This window comes from Colias croceus, chromosome 22 (genome assembly GCF_905220415.1).
Source record: "Colias croceus chromosome 22, ilColCroc2.1".
In the NCBI taxonomy this organism is placed as follows: Eukaryota; Metazoa; Arthropoda; class Insecta; order Lepidoptera; family Pieridae; genus Colias; species Colias croceus.
This window is the reverse complement of record NC_059558.1, coordinates 8,456,355-8,477,157: the sequence shown is the minus strand read 5'-3', so window position 1 is coordinate 8,477,157 and position 20,803 is coordinate 8,456,355. Positions and strand designations below refer to the sequence as shown.

At 31.4% G+C, this 20,803-nt stretch overlaps 1 protein-coding gene across 1 annotated transcript in view; it reads left to right on the top strand.

Annotated features, from left to right (window-relative positions):
- LOC123701819 overlaps positions 1–20,803 on the top strand; it is a 143,732-nt gene that overhangs the window by 108,843 nt on the left and 14,086 nt on the right. Inside the window, exons 5-6 of the mRNA XM_045649385.1 lie at positions 17,148–17,823; positions 18,122–18,350. Of these exons, the coding sequence (XP_045505341.1) occupies positions 17,148–17,823; positions 18,122–18,350 (905 nt within the window). The remainder of the gene's footprint in view (positions 1–17,147; positions 17,824–18,121; positions 18,351–20,803) is intronic.

Genomic DNA, 20,803 nt, shown 5'->3' with positions numbered 1-20,803 from the left:
AACTAGCGGTCCGCCCCGGCTTCGCCCGTGGTACATATTAACGTTTTCTCTACATAAGAACCATCCTCGTACTTCAAGGAATATAATAAAAAAAGAATTATCGAAATCGGTTCAGCCGTTCTCGAGTTATGGAATTACAACGAAAAGTGGCATTGATTTTTATATATTAGATTTACATTCGTAATTTGTTTTCTCTTATTTTGACAATTCAAATCTCCTTATCAATAAAATATAATAAAACACAAATGGAATCGTGAAATATGGATGGAATTTACAAATGCAAGGAACCATACAGCTTTATAATTATAGTAATAATCCAATACAACCATTTTTAAATAAACATTAAAAAAGTAGCTGGTACCTATTATAGATAAAAATATATCCCAAAAATATTCCATACTTTTTTGGCACATAGAATATTTTCCGCTATATTATAGTTCAAAGACCTAAATCTCACAAAGCAAAGCACGATAAAATATCTACCTTATAAAAGTGAAAATACCTTTAATATATTGTGGTAAGGTCTCACACGCACCGCATTCCTGGAACGCGTGACATTCCCCTTCACACTCTAAACTTGCTTATATTACTGCACATACACAACATAGCGTACATACTTTGAATCTAATATAAATATTTTGTATAGGAAGGGGGGGTTAGCGTCTTAAAGCAGTATTATTTCTAGTGTGCAAAGGTTATGGCGCTAGACGATCTACATAGGTCTGGTATTTTTTCCACACTTGGAATAATACGGACAAGACATCTTGGTAAACCCCTGGTAAATAAACTGCGTCATGCGTATGTTTGTGAGGTGAAGTTATAATTGGTGGTAATTCCTTGTGAAAATTTGTTATTTCGTTGTTATATTATAGTAGTATATGTAGTTAAGAATTGAAATAGCCAATTTTTGATAGAATCTTCAACTATGTTATATATCATATGCCCAATTTCATGGTTTTCCATACCATAACATGTATTTCCATACCATAACATGTATTTCCATACCATAACATGTATTACAGCAGCGTAGAACATACTGCAAAAATGACAGGTAGGTCCAACACCTACATACCAATTTTCTGGAACCTTGATATTCTTTATTTATAACCGTCGTAATAAATTGTTTACATTATTGCAATTAATAAAATCAATTTTAATCATGTATTTCTGTATATTTTACCAATAAATAACTTGATACCCAAAAAATTGTGACAAACATGATTGAATTCAAATCTGTAGTGTTAGTAGGGTCTCGAAGGACCTCTCGTTTGCGATCGGGACCTCAACAACTATTTGCGATCAATCAGTAACTTCTTAAGTGGGACTCTAAATACGTTTGATCTGGAGATTGGTGTGTTACCGTTAAATTGTAAACATAGTTAGATTGTAATCTATCTAGCGTGATTGTAATCGAAAAATTGTTATCCGTAACATACTTACTAGTAAATACTAAAAGCATTATTTTTTTATTTTTCAATTGCCGTAACCGATTTACTTCTATTCGAGGCAAGAGTGAATAGGTTCTTTTATCCAGGCAGGCATGCTCTTTCATAGACTACATCACGACTTACCATCAGGTAATGGTGCAACAAAATGCCTGGCTATTTTATATAAAAAAAAAATTATAGGTAGATACTTTTTTACTCTACAATTACGTCTAGTATAAGAATTAGAATATTTCTTAGTTAGTAAAATTAAAATTATAGTATTACGTAGTTGTTAATGAGGTTTCAGCCGATTTAAAACGCGATTCATTTGTTACATTCTTCATTCCGACATTTTAAATACTTTACAGAGAGCGTTAGTAACCTAACCTAACCAGGTTTGGACTGAGCCGTTACTTGTATAAAAACCTTTTTAAATCCATTAAAATCTGTTATTTTTTTATTATAATACACACGCAAACGACAAAACCAAATAGAAGAAAATACTAAATTTCAGTTTTTGACATTACTAATTAATTCGGTTAAGTTGCAATACATCATTTCTGAATTTAATTCAGTTTTATGTAAATATCGTATATTTTCTAACATAGAAACATTGCATACAGTCTTCTTGAGAATTTTCACAATTTGGCTGGAACACACTACAAATAAAAACATAATACTACAATAACTATACAAATTTAGCAGACCAAAATCAATCACTAGCAGAAATTACATCTAAAACAAACCACAGATCTAGAAATCGTAAAATGCATGTTCCAATTAAGTCTAGACCAAACGTTCTCATCCAGACTAGAAACTATTGTATGACTTTCAAACAATCGATGTTTCAACTGAGATTTCAGTTATTGTTTGCTATCCATTTGCTTGGATTAATTACTTTGCCACTTCGAAAAGTATTTCAAAGTTTAATTCCCGTCGATCGATATTCCAATCCGTCTAAAATCAATAAGAACTATTATTTAATCGTCGCAATCCATTTTAACACTATTAAATTAGAAATATCTATTTATTTTTATTAAATTTCTACGGTTGGAAAATAATTAAAATTCTAAGTCATACTCCATTTTATTTTCTTTATTTTGACTTACAAATTTTCGAATAAGCCTTAAAATATTTCTAAAATAATGCTTCTATTGAGAAACTCGTTAATAGAGCTCGTGCAAAAGTCACTTGTATTAGCTTAGCTTATAAGAAAAATTAGGAAATCGATTTAAAGAAAAGTAGAACTGAATTTTAGATGCGTAACAGACCGTTTAAAATCACAAGAACTAATATTTATTTAGCACTAGCTTTCCGCCCGCGGCTTCGCCCTCGTTTTCAAAGGAAAACCCGCATAATTCCCGTTCCCGTGGGATTTCCGGGATTGCGTCATTTTCCCGGGACAAAAAGTAGCCTATGTCCTTTCTCGGGTATCAAAATATATCCGTTCAGTAGTTTAGGCGTGATTGAGTAACAGACAGACAGACAGAGTTACTTTCACATTTATAATATTAGTATGGATATCTATTACTTTGTTATATGAGCACTGGCAATTTGGTTAACTTATCATACAAATTTGATAAAAATTCCTTCAGTATTTTGGCGAGATTAAGTTACAAATATATACAAATTTTCGCATGTAAATAAAATAACATTATAGATTAAAAAACAAAAAACAACCTTTGCCACCTTGGCTTAAAAACACAGTTTAACCCATTGGTTTAACCAGCTTCTAGAAAGTCCTCAATACCTTCACCTACTTAACTTAGTGTAAATTTTATAGCCCTTATACAAAACCATCAAATTCAGCCTAAACACACAGGTTCGCGTGTACAAAGCTAGTTTTAAAAGTGATAAATTATGGTGAAAAGTTATTCGCGTGTGTTATTCTGTTGACACTTTAAATTATATCGCTTATTTCATTAACGGTATACCTATGGGGTAGGTCGGTTAATGACTTGTTGAGTTTTTACTATTGTATTTGGAACAAGGCTTTTTATTGCATGCTATTATAAGGTCTGTTACGATATTGTTAAGTGCGTATAACACTCATTTGATAGAATGTTTTGAGTTTTGTTTGGTTTAATGTAAATTGCATTTTGCATATCAACGTAAAGATTTTTTAGATCTTATACAATCATGTAACTGTACACTAACTACTAGAGTATATTCGCAAACTTTTAAATATATTTTACTTCCATGTTAACGCTCAAGAGGCAAATCCATGGTTGGTTGGTATTTTTTCAGGAATATACCCATTATAAAGTGTTACGAATCAATAATTGTCTCATTCTAGGTGCAAAAAATAACTTAATACTTACTGATAAATTATGAACTCTACTATTTTCATCATTCAGACATATTTAAATGCATAAACCTATAATTTGCTGTTTTCTAAAATCCGCCTTCAAATCAAAAAGACGGACTTGTCTTTAAATCAAGATTAATTCCAATATACCAATAAATTGCATCAATTCTTCAGCCCCAACATCTGATAGCAAACTATAAACAATTTTAACAAAGTTTTCGTTTCCAACCATGTTGCAAAAGCGTTTAAAAATCTATTACTACCGATGCACGTGACAGCCATTCTGCTGGTACGTGCAAAATGGCGTCCCTTGTAATTAAAGTCAGCAAAAACAATGTTCACGTGGTTTGGAAGGCTTTTATATAGAAAAACGTGTCACCTTTTAAAATAGCACGTGGCACTGTCGGTCCCGCTTGCTCCCACGTCGTGTTTTATCTTCTGTCTCAATTAATTATAGGACTGACAGAAATGAAGGGCACTTGGGTTTATAATTGAAATTAATAAGTCTTTATGGATATTTCGCGCGACGAGTACAAAATTGATCGCATCAATTGAACTAGCCGAATCGCTTATATTAAACGACCTATATTATAAATAGAATTGATCAGTGAGACAGATGTGAAATTCATCTGCTCCATTGCACAAATCTACACGAGAAATACATAATATTATCTTATACAATATAATATAATATTTAAAACAAATCATCAATATATGAATAAAAAAAATTAAATTCAGTGGAATTTAAATCGCTTGAAAGTTATAATATATTTTACACATCTTTGATGAGAACCTCGTGCCAATGTGTTTGTCGTCCAACACTTTCAAAACGGATATGCTAAGTATGAAAAAAGGTAAAGTATATGCTGTACCGCTACGTGATAAAAGTAGTCTGGCAGATCAACGTTAACCGAATCAGCTAATATAGATTTTAATCCTATTCTCAGTCACTCGTATCACAGTTTAATTGAAATATCGATCACTTTCCACACTTTTGCCTTATCCATACCTCTATTATATTCGTAAACCTAATTTCCACATCCATACGAACTAGTTCAGAGAGCGCTCATACGATATATATGCAAAACAGTAATTATAATATTCATAATTTCTACAATGGCTTTAGATCGATTTTCTTTTCATAATACACTTAATGAAGATTTTAATTAGTTGCCTGATGCTTGTTGATAATTCCGGAATTTTCGGAATGTTGATGGGATGGAAAATTAAAATGAAAATGCCAGCAATTAAAATTATTTTAATTTTCCATTAACATAGACATGTTTTGTATATTTCATGATAGAAACAATCATATTATCAGCACATCATATTATTTTATTTATACTTAGAAAGATAAATTACTAAATTAAAATAAAGTACTTAGCCCCAATCATATTAAAAGTTAAAACACAAAAGGAAAAAACAGAACCCTTATAGGATCAGATGAAAAAATTAAACTACTAGCCTAAAATTAGGTTTTGATTTCTTGCGACCCAAAAACGGCAAAAACGGTTGCAACTTTTGATTGTGTTGGTTTCACGTCTCTTGAAGACGTGAAATAATCAAACTTATAAACGTAGACACGTCTACAAAATGCACAGTACCACAACCTAACGAATTCGAGTCATAATTTCCTCCAATAACACCAAGTTCGTTGACGAGTGCACATTAAAGCACCGATGTAATAAACCATCTCGTAAACTGAAGAACAGATAGTCGCTTTATGACGTCATAAAATTCGCGATAAACCGAACGAAGTCTTCCGGGCGACGTCACACTGGTGTCATAGCAAATAAACGATGAAAACCCGTGACGCGTCCTATGAACAGGCGGTTGTTCATAACTAAAACTCTGACTGTAGCGTCCTGCGTACAACCGCCTGTTCATAACGCGGCCAATGACTTTGAACGTCACCTGTAGCTGCTTACAAGTGAATGTTTCCAGTATAAAAAATATTTCTCTATGCCTTAAACATTTATAATTCGAATCGACACGACTCCGAGACAGGCAATAGAGACCAAAACCACAAAATAAAAAAAAAAAGTGAATCATTGATTGAGTTGCGTCATCGGCCATAGTTTGTGACATTTCTCTTGTTCAACGAATATTTGGATTGTGAATTATGCCGAGAGGAATAATTAGATGAGTGATAATTGAGACGTATATTACTGGAAATTTTACGTAGAATACGTTTATGATATTGGTTTTAGGGATATTTGAAGAATACTCAGTGAAAAAGTGTCTCAACTTTTCAGTGCGGAAGACGCAAAATGGCGCTTTTTTTCTTGTTTGTGAATAATGGATATTTGTTATTATTCATAGTGAAATACGTTGTGTTAAATGTGTGAAAATATAAGTGAATGTATTTGGCAATCGTGTAGTGATATGAAAACGTGAATATGATCATTTGATGACTCACCATTATCATGTAAGTGTTAGTATGTAAGCAATTAAAATTAAAACAAAAGAAAATCAATTTTTTATAATTTTATAGAAAAAATATATCGTCATGATTACATTTTTATGCTATAACTAGTTTCTTCCTCTTTCCAAAAATATATCATACATGGCATATAATTATAGAACAATAGGGTAAATAAAATTTTCAAACTCGGTAGTCATAAAAAAGCTAGATTTCGTAAACTACCTCGACATACTTGGGACACATAACATCTGTGCATAGGACGTGTCACGGGTTATAGGTTGGTACAAAGATAGGATAGTACAGATGTTGCAGATCTATTTAGAGATACAGGACTTAATTGGATATTATAAAAAGAAAGAACGCGAAGAAATGGAACATGTGTTAAATGAAAAACGATCGGTGGAGGTAAAAGAAAATGCAATAGAAAATATTAGATGCTTTTGGTTAGTGCATTCTAGAAATTCCATACGCAGACGATAAGAACTCTAATGATAATTATTAGATAATTTATATAATTATAAGATGCAAAAAATTCAAGAGAAAAGATATTACTGCTAGAATTGAAAATCGAAATAAAAAAAAACGAAAAAAGACTAAAGACATCGAAAAATCCTAATATTATTTACTTTAATAGAAGAAGAAGAAAAAGTATATAATCATGTTGTGTTATTTATTTGTACTTTGAAGGAATAATAAAATAATTACAATCCTACGTAGGCATTTACTCATTCAATTTTGGAGATAATAAAATGAATGAGAAATTGTCTCTTTAAAAATAATGGCGGAGATGTTGAAGTATGATTTAATTCCTTATAAAAATTGCGTCCCTTTTCCATTACGATAAGGATATTATGTTACTTAATATATGAAGTGGTATTTTGATAAGGGAAATGCGTGGCGTGGGTGGCGCTAAATTATGTTATAATGTTTGGGGCATAAAGTTTAAATTTGAATATACAATTGTTTTATTATACACTAGATTGCCGCCCGCGGCTTCGCCCGCGTTTGCAAAAGAAAACCCGCATAGTACCCGTTCCCGTGGGATTTCCGGGATAAACACTATCCTATGTGTTAATTCAAGTTACTCTATATATGTGTGCTAAATTTCATTGTAATCGGTTCAGTAGTTTTTACGTGAAAGAGTAACAAACATCCATACATCCACATAAACTTTCGCCTTTATAGTATATATTAAGATAATTAAGATATTAAGATAAGATGTTTGGGGCATAACGTTTAAAGTTGAATGTACATATCTACAATAGTTTTATTATACATACCTTGTAGGTGCCATTCGTAGATGCGTTCGTCCAAATGAGAGTAATAATAATATTATTGTAGATGCGGGTATATGAATATTATTATCAAATGAATTCCCTATTACACATGCCTTGAAGATTTTCGGCATGTAGATGTACATAACGCGATTAGCCCCGCGGTTTTACCCGTATTTCTTCGCTCCTATTTGTCTTAGCGTGATGAAATAAAGCCTTCCTTATTTATAAATGGGCTTTGTAACACTGTAATTATTTTTCAAATCGGATCAGTCGATCTTAAGATAGGCGCTTTCAAGCAAACAAACAAACAAAGTTTTCAGCTCTATATATCTAGAGCCCCATCCAATGCCTCTTTGTTTTTCATCATCATCAATATCATCGTCACCATCACATAAATAATAATTATCTTATTGAAACTCTGATTAGAAAGTAACTAAGCCTTAATGATTCCTTATAATCTTATTAAGCACATAAATAACATATCTACTCATAGATGAAAGTATTAGTAGATTATTTGTATGCTTTAGTATTGTAGTCACGTAGACATTGCTAAAGTCTAATTTAGTATTGTGGATAAACGAGGATTTTATGTTTCCCTTCGATACGATTGTCTCGTCGCTGTATGAAAGTTTCATATTTTATTGTGCCTCTCGTAAAAATGTTTTTATATAATACTAGCGGTCCGCCCCGGCTTCGCCCGTGGTACATATTAACGTTTTCTCTACATAAGAACCATCCTCGTACTTCAAGGAATATAATAAAAAAAGAATTATCGAAATCGGTTCAGCCGTTCTCGAGTTATGGAATTACAACGAAAAGTGGCATTGATTTTTATATATTAGAAGATGTAATACATAAAATTGGGACTTGTTTTTGTATGGAAATAGAAAGAATCTCGTTGGTACCTAGTATTAAAATTGTTTTTTTTTGTACGTTAATGTGTGTGTTTGTTTAAATCGATCAGTGAAACAGATGTATGCATAATGCATCTGCCCCTTACCCCACTACGGGGACACGGGACTTCACTAATGTGTGTGTTAGGTTTAGTCCGTTAAAACCTTTTTAGTTACATAGTACGTATATATAATATGAATAAGATATAGGAATAAGGAATGAACTCAAAAAAGGTGAATTAGTAGTCGAATTTTACTAGTCCATGATACAAAAGGATTATTATAGTTCTTATATAAGTTTTATTACTGCAAGTACAATGTTCGTTAAATCAATATGCATCTCTATCTTTATAGAGTATTTTTTTATTAGTAGGTACTTACAATCCACTGTTCCACAACGCAATTGCAAAGCATAATCATACATACATACATTTCATTTTCATTTTTCATTTTCATTTTCATACGAATAAATCTTTAATAATATAATAAAATTAACACGAACAAAACCGCGTAGTTACTAGCGTACAGATTGAATAACATCGTATCAAATATTAATTAATATGAAATTAAGCATCATTACGGGCAAATGATCGCAAATAAACTGACATTATGTACGCCGCACTAGCGATAACTTCATTTGAGGACATGAAATTTGAATAGCGATAATAATAATAGGTACCTATTTAATTCTTATACTATCTTTTCCTCTGGCGACACTCTATTCACTCATCACTACCTATATATAATATTTTTGTATATTTTACAGAAATATTATATATAGGTAGGTACTTAAGCTTGCCAAAAATGAAATTATTTTTCTTTATGATAATATCAGAGTATATAGTTGAATGTGTAAAACTAGGACGTGCCCATAAAAGGAAAGTTATTTTTCATAGAAAATGCTATCAGTATCATTAGAACTTACCTAGATATAAAAATGATATTCTGAATAGACATAAAAAGTTAGCCAAAATGAATGCCTTTTTCATTTGCTTACGCTTTCGTAAATACACTTTATCTAAATTATTGAGAGAAGTATTTATAGAAAGAACAGCTTAAAAAGTTGCAACAGATTAAAAAAATAAAACATAACTTCTATTTAAACGTAACTTCTTTCATAGTTCGCGCAAAGAAGGACGAAAACCAGAAAAAAATACTTTTATAGAGAGCTAAAACTTAGAGCGAAATTCTACATTTTTTACGTTTGCCCTGTAAAATAAAGGTATTATTAACAAGCTTGTATGTTTATTTCAAGCTTGTATATTGCTGAAATAGCCCATTACCGTCACACAAACGATAACACCACCACGCTTGACAGTTAATATGTCAGAGGAACGTCAAACGAATAGATATGGATCCAATTAACGGCAATTACTCTATGATGAGCCCAATCCAAGCACCATCAAAGCGATATGCGATTAATAGTTAAGTTCACATGGAGTTCATAATTTTGTGTTTATAGCTGTTAGTTTCAAATGGTTAGTTAATAATATTGAAGTGGTGATTACTGCCTAGTTCTATACTGAATAAAAAGCTGAATAAAAAATATTATTCAAGACTCTATCTTACATGATGGCGTAAAAAAATTAAGAGCAAGTAAAATCTAGGCAATCATATTATGTCATAATTAACAGGATTATTTATTAATCTTTGCCGAGAATTTGCTAACATGCACATTTTTATATTTTAAATATTTAATACGTCATGTCGTTTTGCCTAAACATAAACGTTACTAAAGTACCACTTATTTTAAAACTTACAGCTCACAACTATTAATTATCTCATAATTAAGACCAATATTAACTACTCATAAATAAAGTCCTCAACACAAATTAATTTCCAAATTATAATCAAAATCCATAAAGTTATAACATCCAGTCCTGTAAGTGACAATCATGGCATGATTATCAAATGGGATTATTTTTGACAGCTGACGCCATTTGCAAATAACGCCGCCATTTTATTTGGAGAAATGAATTTCATTTTTGGACAAAGGATAGGTATTTCTAGTGAATTTGGAGACTCACTTGATTTCTTTATGTTAAATTGTGAAGAAAGACGTCACCGTAAAAAGAATTCCTTTTAGTCTATTATAATAGCTATAATTTTTATGTTATCTAATAAACTATAAAGAATACTCATTTCAAATTTGTGTATATCTAGATAAATCCGCCCGCGGCTTCACCCGCGTTTTCAAAGAAAAAGTAACTTAAGTCTTGTTTTGGGTCTTCAGCTACCTACATTTCAAATTTCATTGTTATCGATTCAGTAGTGTTCGTGTGAAGGAGTAACAAACATCCAAACATTTATCCATCCTCACAAACTTTCGCATATATTAGTAGGACAAAAATAAGGAATAAAAACTTGCATTTATCATTTCATTTGCATACACTAACTATGTTTAACATCACTTTTAAGAAAAATAATATCAATTACCAAATATTCGTTTCATTTCTGTTTCACAAACTGAATTTTTAAATTGGCGTGAAATAAATCCACCTTGTTAAGTTCTGAATCAAGCTTCCACACCGAAGCACACCTGAAATCGAAACTATGATTTTTTAATGTTGAACAAATTTTTTAAATTGCGTCGTTACTGAGAATGTTGTTACAAGTTTAAAAATTATAAATGCACATAGAAAATAGTGTAAAGTCAATCAATTTTTATGTTAATAAAATTATTTTTTTCTGCGAAACTGTACAATTTATTTCCTGCATCATCATATACAGGGTGTAATCGTTAAGTGTGCACAGGCGATTATTCCGCAAGTATTGCAGATAACAAAAAACTTTAAACTGATATCGAAAGTACTTAAACTAATGCGTAAAATGGCTATAATAAATTTAAAAACAAAACGAGAAATATCAATAAAATTATCTTTAAACCCTTCCATACATTTAGTATGAGATATGAATATCCCATGTACATTTAATATGAAAGATTTAAGCTGTCTCTTTCTTTTTTTTTTGGTTTTCTGCTTTAATTACTTCGCAAATTTGAAGGGAAGTTCATTTAGAAACTTTAAATAGAGTTCCTGATTGTATTGCACAATGACGACGTAACTTCGAAAATCTGCTATGAATACAAAATGTATGGGAAATAAAATTGTATGGGAGCGTTTAATGTAACATTTTTGGATATTTCTCGTTTTATTTTTAAAAATTTATTATGGCCATTTTACTCATTAGGTTAAGTACTTTCGATTTCAGTTTAAAGTTTTTTGATATCTGCAATAGTTACGGAATAATCGCCTGTGCACACTTAACGATTACACCCTGTATAAAGATACGCCTTTCATTATCTCTGTATTCTTCTTTATAATCTCAAAGTAAATACCAATCTACAAAATACAGATAAAATACAATCAATTCAGGATTTACTACAACTGTATAAAGGCAACCAGGTGCGCACGTCACTTCCCTACAATTTACTAGTTCCCTTGAAATTTCTATTCAATCTATTCGAAACATTGTAATTATTTTAGCTCCAAATCAATTTACAGTCGAATAAATTTCTCAGTGCATTTGGAATTGGTCTCTACATAGTAAACTAATGTTCGAAGACTACGTAATATAATGTGATTTGAAAGTAACTATCTGATCGAAGTTATATCTATAGTCGTTGAATCACAAAAAAAATTGTCTTAATTATCTATAATATAAAAAGAGAGCATAGAGCACTACCTACAGGCAAAGTAATGACCATAATGTTTAATTATACAAAACAAGAATGATAATATATTCTGATAGTCTCAGTCTCCCCTTTTTTTAATAAAAAGGGGAGACTGAGCAAAGGCGTTACAGAATAATAACTACGATTCTACGCAATCTAATTAATGTAGTCAATTGATAACAAATCACAGCCTGTCAGTATGACCATTAATAAAGTAATGCTGTCGAACTGATGTATTGTAGGCATTATTTAACTTTGACAAATGAACAAAAGGTAAGGAAAGTAATTTTAAGTTGTGTGTGTGCAATGTGAATTTAATAAATCTTGGAGTACCAAAGGTAAGATATTCTTAGATTAATAATTGCTAGAAATATGCCTTTAATTATATTATTGTTTATATAAGGGAACAATCTAAACAAACAAACTTATCTGTGTGCATGTGTGTGTTCGTGTATTTGTAGGTGTGTGTGGTTTTTGTTTGTACTGTCTGCATGTGTGGTGTGTGTGTATGAAGCTTTTTCCGATGTATTAAATGACAATAATTAATTAATTAATTATTATAATTGATAAAAATAAAGGCAATGTTTTAGTTTCTAGTTCAAAATAAGTTTAATATACTCTGTGTAGTTACATTTTTCAGTAGTATCAATATCTTCACTGCATTACTGTTTCGACTATCGATCATTCTTGAAGTCAGACCTCGGCGGAAGCCTTCCATTTCCTCGTTTTAACGAACTTTGACTTGAAAACCACCACCGTTTCTTAAACGAGAAATTTTAACAGCAATTTTATGCAACTAGCCACTCGTTTCACATAGGCTGGTATGGGATTAAAAATTAAGCCCATTTTAACAAGCTTTACCTGTATGTTTGTGTGTTTAATTTGTGAAGCGTGTATTTTTTTTCGTGTTCTTAACTATATTTTTATTACTCGATAAAGGTGTATGTATCTAAATATAAAATGAAAAAATTGACGGAGTAAATCTTGCAATCTAATCTATACTATAATATTATAAAGCTGAAGAGTTTGTTTGAACGCGCTAATCTCAGGAACTACTGGTCCGATTTGAAAAATTATTTCGGTGTTAGATAGCTAATTTATCAAGGAAGGCTGTAAGCAATCCGGGTGAAACCACGGGGAACAGCTAGTCGATGATATAAAGTAGTTGCTTTTTTGTATTGCGTATGCTTAAATTATATATTATGCTATAACGCACATAAAATTATACCCACATACTATTAAAAAGTGTCTTAAATAACAAAACATTATAACAATATAACAATATAACAATAAAAACTATTAAACAAAACAATAAAACACAGCTAAAATTAATTAATACCTGCATACAATCTAGTTAATCACGCAGAGAAGTACCAGGGCGTCAGAAACACGGGGAGCATTGAAAGACCTCGTTCCACTTACGGCACTTTTATGCATTTATTTTGTTAAATTGCTAATTCTCATGCTCGCTGTTAACCTGGTATTTAATGGATTTTTTTTATTATTTTTCATCTATTCTTGGCTCATCTTTCATTATTTAAACTCGTATAAACGTAAAAGATTTTAGTAAAAAACTTATCTCTATATGTATACTACAGAGTATCGCCAAATGTGTTGTTAAGCGTAAAACGCGGGAGCGGCTTGACCAATTCGGCTATTTACTAGGTTATAACGTTTTTGTAAAAAAGGAAGGAAAGGAAGGAAGGAATAGGAAAGGAAGGATCTTTTAACCTTCCTTCTTACACAAGGAAGGTTCTTATGGAGAAAAAAAACTAAAAAGGAGCAATAGGACATAATGTCTGCCAGGGAAGCTAGTTAAATATAGTATATATGTAATAATATATATTATCCATACTAATATTATAAATGCGAAAGTAACTCTGTCTGTCTGTTACTCAATCACGCCTTAACTACTGAACCAATTTGCATGAAATTTGGTATAGAGATATTTTGATACCCGAGAAAGGACATAGGCTACTTTTTACCCCGGGAAATAGGATAGGTTTTATCCCAGAAATCCCACGGGAACGGGAACTATGCGGGTTTTTCTTTGACTGCGCGGGTGAAGCTGCGGGTGGAAAGCTAGTTATATATAATTTGAACATTAATATATCAATATTATTTTTTAATATATTAATTAAAACAACTTTTACCTTCATGTTATTTAACAAATAAATAATAGAAGTAAGTGGTTTAAAGTAACAGTTACTTTTATTGTTATCTCATATCATAATAATATTATGTTGAAGTTAAATATGTTAATGAAATCTCAAATCTCTAAATTATTTGAACATACAAGTGAAAATATGTAATATAATATCTATAATATAATATATTTTATATAAACACTTACTAGTTATTACGTATTACAATATTTACCTTACTCAAAACATCTAATTAATAATGTACAGAATACATCAAACATTTTCATGCTCTATTTTCCCGTTAGCTTCACTATATTTTCCACTAAATATATAAAAGAATAAACGTTTCCAATCTAATATATTTTCTATCAAGAACTATTATATAGAAATAAAAGGTCCGTTTGAAAATCAATGTAAAAGATAATGCTACCTTTGTAACATGATGCCGCAGTGCGCAAAGCGATATTGATCATTGATCTATGTAATGTACTGTTAAAGAGCATTTTAATTATATTAAATGAGTAATTATGTATTTATAACGTGGTTTAATAATTATGGCAGCTTTTAAACCAGTTTGGTGCGGTTCAAACATGTATTTGTGCCAACATGGCTGTAGGGTATAAAATATCATTTATCAGCCTTTTACTTAAATATCAGGAAATATTTTATATAATATCTATCTTTAAATTTTAAGTGGGGATAAATATTGAAAAAACTTTTTTATGCACGAAACTTAACACAAAAATATACTTACACAGTACTGTAATGATTAAAAAGGATAAGGAAGGCTATATATCGACATAATACCTTCCGACTGTATTTCTTTTCAATCGTCTCTTATTTTTTAAATAGTAAAATTTATATTATAAAACAATAGATAAATTGTTTAGTATGTTGTAATTAAACTAATATCTTTTCTTTCTGACCTTGTACGTATATTCAATAAAATAATATTTAACCTTTAGCATCGTATGTACATTGTACATATATTGTTCAAATTTCGTAGCTCTTGGCTACGAAACGAGCTACGCCTCTACGCGGTTACGAATACTCGCTAACCGCAAACAGTAAAAATGTCTCAAGAATTTTAATTAAAATAACAAAAGTCTCTAAATCTTTGATCCCCAAATATCGTTTTGGCGAAATACTGAGTGGGACTTATTTGATGTGTTTAAAATTCTCGTATTAATTTAATTGAATTGGGTATTTCTAATTACTCGAACCGATAGTAAATGAATTCCATGATTTATTTCCATATTCAAAATAAATTATTTTTGAACGTAATCAACAATTATTTAATTCTTGTGTCGTTAGATTCGAAATCGTCTAACCAATTAAAGTAAACACATAAATACATCTATTCATAAAAAAAACATTTAAATATTACATTACATTAATTAATTTCACGCACTAAAAGCGACTGTATAAACTAATTAGCCTACTTTGAAAATTTACGAAAAACAAGTCTAACGACATAAGTACGTTTAAGCTCTTTTAAGCCTTAAAATATAAACAGTTCGCGCCATTTTCTAAAATATTCGCGGCAAATACAATAATGGTTGTTTAAAACCCTGTGCGATACTTACAGGCCCTTTGTTTTTATCGCGCTCAAAGAGGGTAAATATTTTTTATCCTGTTTACTTGCGAAATTTTAAAATGAGTTGGTTTTTCTTTTAAGTTTGGCGTCAAGACCACGCCTTGGAAAAAACATTACCTATAGGTAAAGCTCCAGTTATGTATTGAGGATAAAATGTTGTAATAGATACTTAAACCGTGACTTTGTTCGCGTTTTATTGAAGGAATTGGATTATCTTCCAATTTTACATGAGTTTTGATGTATAGCTTTAAGCTTTCGTTCAACGATTTGGTTCAAATTATGTATTAATTTTTCGCTAATCATAATTTGAAGTCATAATTGATGAATGATGAACTGAACTGATTTAAACCTTTGATTTTTTATAAAAATTAAGCTAAGTACGCAGCTTTTTCAAATTTCCAAACGTTTTTACTTGATTAAGCAACAAAAACACATAGTTACACGTAACACGAATACAATGAAAAGTTTTGCAACATTTTACTAAGTAAATGGTAAAACTAACATTTTCAAATCACTTCATTGTGATTTGTAGCATTATTATAATGATGGGTTTTACTACATATTTGTGTCCATCAGAAGCTATCGCTCATACAACTTGTGCTCTATATGACAGCTCAACAGCGCAATAGCTCATCCTAACTGAATATGCATATTTTCATTCAATGCATTATATTTAAGTGGAAATAAACGTACCTATATCGTGAACATGGTACTTACATGATTAAATATAGATCATTCAAAAATGTCTGATTTTCATTGTTTATATTATTAAAAAAATAGTTTGTACAATGTATTGAATTAAAATTTGAAAAATTACACATACGTAGAATAGCTTTAAGAACATTTTTACTCACAAGTGAAAAAAGTTTAAAATAAAAGCATTCTATCGAAAAATAACACATCACTTTTAAAAACTTCGGTCAGAATTTTAACGGCACGTAAATGGAACAAATTGTGGTACAATTTAAAATTCCTTTAAGCAAATAAAAGTCGACAGTACTGCGGGTAAACCTCCATTGTTTCGGTATCGTTTATACGGTATACGGTATACCTGCAGGCTGCACAATGGACTCTGTTAAAAATGCACAACAAAGCTTAGAACTGCTATTTTCATTGGCAGATTCAATAAAGTCTGAAGAAACTTGTTCTTTTTGTTGTTTTTGTAAACTGATTGATTTAGGTATTTGTGTTTAATATTTTTGTTGTTACGAATTGGCTTTGTGACTCTTCTTAAATTGCAAACTGATATCTTTTAAAATTAAATGTTTTTATTATAATGAATTGAATAAATTCAATAAAAATGTGCAACACAAATCACTCCAAAATATATTTAAATAGTAACGATATGATATGAAGTTATTTACATTACTGGCTTGGTGACTCATTCCAACATTCTTCCGCAGGTAGTCGTCATGGGCAGCAGCACGACATCAGATAAAACCATTAACACGAGCACCGACTCCGCAGCCACCGCCCTCACCTCCATCACCGGCACAGATGACTCCATGGACGCGGAACCAGAACCCCCTGAACCCCCGCAGCCGAGCCTCATCGACGACACACCAACCCCCCCGCAGAACCCGCCCAGCACTGCCCCGCCACACTACCACAGAGCACAAGACAGCTGCGAGTTCGAACCACCTGCCTATACCATCCCCCAATCTGCAACCGACACGATAGACTCCCCCCGCCCCGGGCCAGCCAGATTCATCTTCGACGTCCCCATCCCCGAACCGCATGCCAAAAAGGAAAAACCCAGAAATAAAACGCACGTCAATCAAAACCTCGGCCTCGGCGGGCCCTCCACGTCGATGCAATATGATAAAATCGAACCACCTAAGAGTCCTAAAGTGAACCAGGCTAAATATGAAACTCATTTTAATTTCGAACCGGAAACGGTCAAGAGAAGAGGCAGTGAGCCGAGGACGAAGAAGTTGAAAGAGAAAGAGTATTATAAAGATGAAGTGGCGAAGTTAAGGCGGCAACTGGAAGGCACTGAGGTTTTTACGACTACGAGGAGAAGATCTTCCGCGCACCAACATTCTGTGCCGCCGCCGTCGTCCAGGCGACAGTCTACTGGTATGCATGTCATCATATAAAGTTTTGTTTTAAATTAGTAATAGATCACTTATTTAGCACAGTAATTACCTGCTACACTTAACGGTTATTCGCACTTCATCCTTAAATGCTATATTTTGTTACAGAAAACAAAAACATAAAGTAACAATACAGTGAACTTCTAAATCTGTTCTTTATAAATATTTTTGTTGCAAATTAGACGTTAACGTTGATTTATCATAATCATTAAGACATAACGTTTCAAAGTATTGTATTTACAAGATATACAAAGTATCTAAGAGCTAATCTTCTTCATCAGCTCAAGTCCACGTGACAGCGAACCCTCTCGACTCCGCGGCGTCCATGCCAGCGGGACGCACAACCATCGTGGTCCAACAGCCCTCTCTATCCCTGGACTACGGCGGCTGTTCCACCATCCTCATCCGGGATGGAGAGGATAGGCGTAACAGCCGCTGTGACCATATACAGCAGCTCTTGGACGTCACCAGCCAGTTCACTTCAGAGGATCTACATGAGTTTGATAAGAGGTAAGGCTTTTTGTTTTATCAGTTTTAAATTGGCGTAAATCCATAATGGCCGCCTTCTGCTTTATAATATGTCAATTATTATTAATTAACGTCAATCTTTAAGAGAACAAATTTTTTTACAAAGAAACGGAACAATGAAAACTGCTACGAATAAAAAAAATATTTATACGATAACTAATGGGTGAATTATGTCAATAACACGTATATTTGTTGTGGGCTAATGCTTTCATTGTATAATTTTCTCGTGTTTTCCTTCAGTTTTAGTAGCATTTTGTTGTATTGTAAGAAGCTCTAAAAATAAAAGCAGCTCTATTCTAAGAACATATTGCCTTTTAATATTAGAAGACATTCTTAATATTCCAGTTTATCATTATATTAACAAAACTGATAAGAAACTAATATAAATCAACTAAAAATTATAACCATTAATTATAACCTTTAAACTATCGCCATGCGATATTTCTTTAATTTAGTCATAGAGGAATATGTATTATATTTATATATTTTGTAACAATGTAATAATAAAGCTATCAATCATTAGATATTATGTACTAAATAATTTAACCTAACCAGCGAATTTTATCAAACTCTCTTTCGGTTATAATTATATTTTTTCACGTAAAAACGATTGAAATTGCGGTAAAGCCGGGGCACTTTGTTAGTGTTAAAACAACATTGTGTTGAAATAAATTGTCTGACAGGGGATAAACGGAGTCGTTAATTAATGCGAACACAAAAGAAAGTTTCGTTCGTTAAATATTTACATTTATTGGATGCTTATTTATTTTCAATTAGCCATTCTGCGAATTCGCTACAATTGTACTGTTTTTTGCGTTTTATGAGCATGTGAGTCTAGTTTTTATATAAAATTTTATGATTACTATGTAAGGTATACGTCCAAAGGTATTAAATATGCTGTCACAGACACACACAAAGTTAATAATTTACATGCAAATTGTATATAAGTATCAGTAAAATGTAGAGTCAATTCTAAATTCTAATATTAATTTACTACTACCTAAATAGGAGGTTACTATCCAATTCGACATGATGTGCTATCAATATTTAAAAGTGTTATGATGATACCGTGTACGCTTGCATTCGGTTAATATTGTAATTGACGTTACATATCGGGCATAGCTTCTACTTGCAAATTAATTATCAATTAGTGACGAAATTTCGTATTTTCGTGTGAAGTGCTTTAACAACCCAGAGAAAGAAGACAATTATTAAAAGACATTCAATTAAAATGTCTCACTTCACCTGACGCGACCTATATTTTAATGAGTAACCGAATTGAAACCGCAAAAGGGAAATTAAAGGAAATAACAAGAAATAAGGCATTTAACTGAAACAAAGCACGAACTTATCACAAAGATACTCAACTATTTTTTTAACTATTTTTTGGACGAAGCATTCTGTTTTCATGATCTTTTTGAAGATTATCTTGCTTCTTCTGTACTAAGAATTTAGTTCAGTATGTTGTAGTTTTATATTGTAACAAATATACATTTTGATTACAATTATATTGAAATAGTTTAATTATAACGTTGTCAAAAAAACTCTAGAAAGTTTTGGAAGTTTTTTAAAGAATTTTTGCTCATTTGTAAATAAATAGTTTATTTACTTTAATCACGTAGCATAAAGACGCCACGAACAATTTTCATTAAAAACACTTTAAAATATTAATATTGTTTGTTAAAATCAAAATTAGATTAATATTATAATGTATTCTAAATATTTTTGCCATGTTATTACGCTTCGTAAAGTCAATGAACGGGAAAGTGATATTTGATAAAACAAACTTGCGATACAAATTACGAATAACCTAAAATAACATAAAATACATTGTTATAACATTACCCACATACCCTCGTGTTTTATTCATGAGATCTTTATTTACATTAGCATTAACGATTTTGCATATATTACAAGGTTTTAGTACATTAGAGACCGGACTAAAGGTAAAAGCTAAAAAGGTTTTAAAACTTATGTATGTTTTATGTGTATTTTTATTTATTTATTCAATGTGTATTTTATATATCTTACACGTAAGGCGGTATAAAATTGTCATTGTAAGGTACATTTTTACCGATCGTAGTTAGTACCTTAGGTATTGTTGAACCGATATTAATGAGTAAAACATCATATACAAATAAATTATGATATACGAATTTCATATATATTTATACATGTTCACAAAAGAAACAATTCTAATGCAAAAAGCACATTATTCACCAACTTAAACGTTCTTTTTCTGTTAAACGCCCGTTAAACGAGCGGTCAATTAATGGCCGGTTTGGGAAGGAATTATTGATGGGTTGGCAGTAATTGAGAACGTCTAAAGATGGGATCCTAATGCGATGTGGGATTAGGTTAAAAAGAAATAACTAAGTGCTATTAAGTAACTAAACATATTTTGTGCTACTTAAGTGAGCGTGGTGCGATTGACT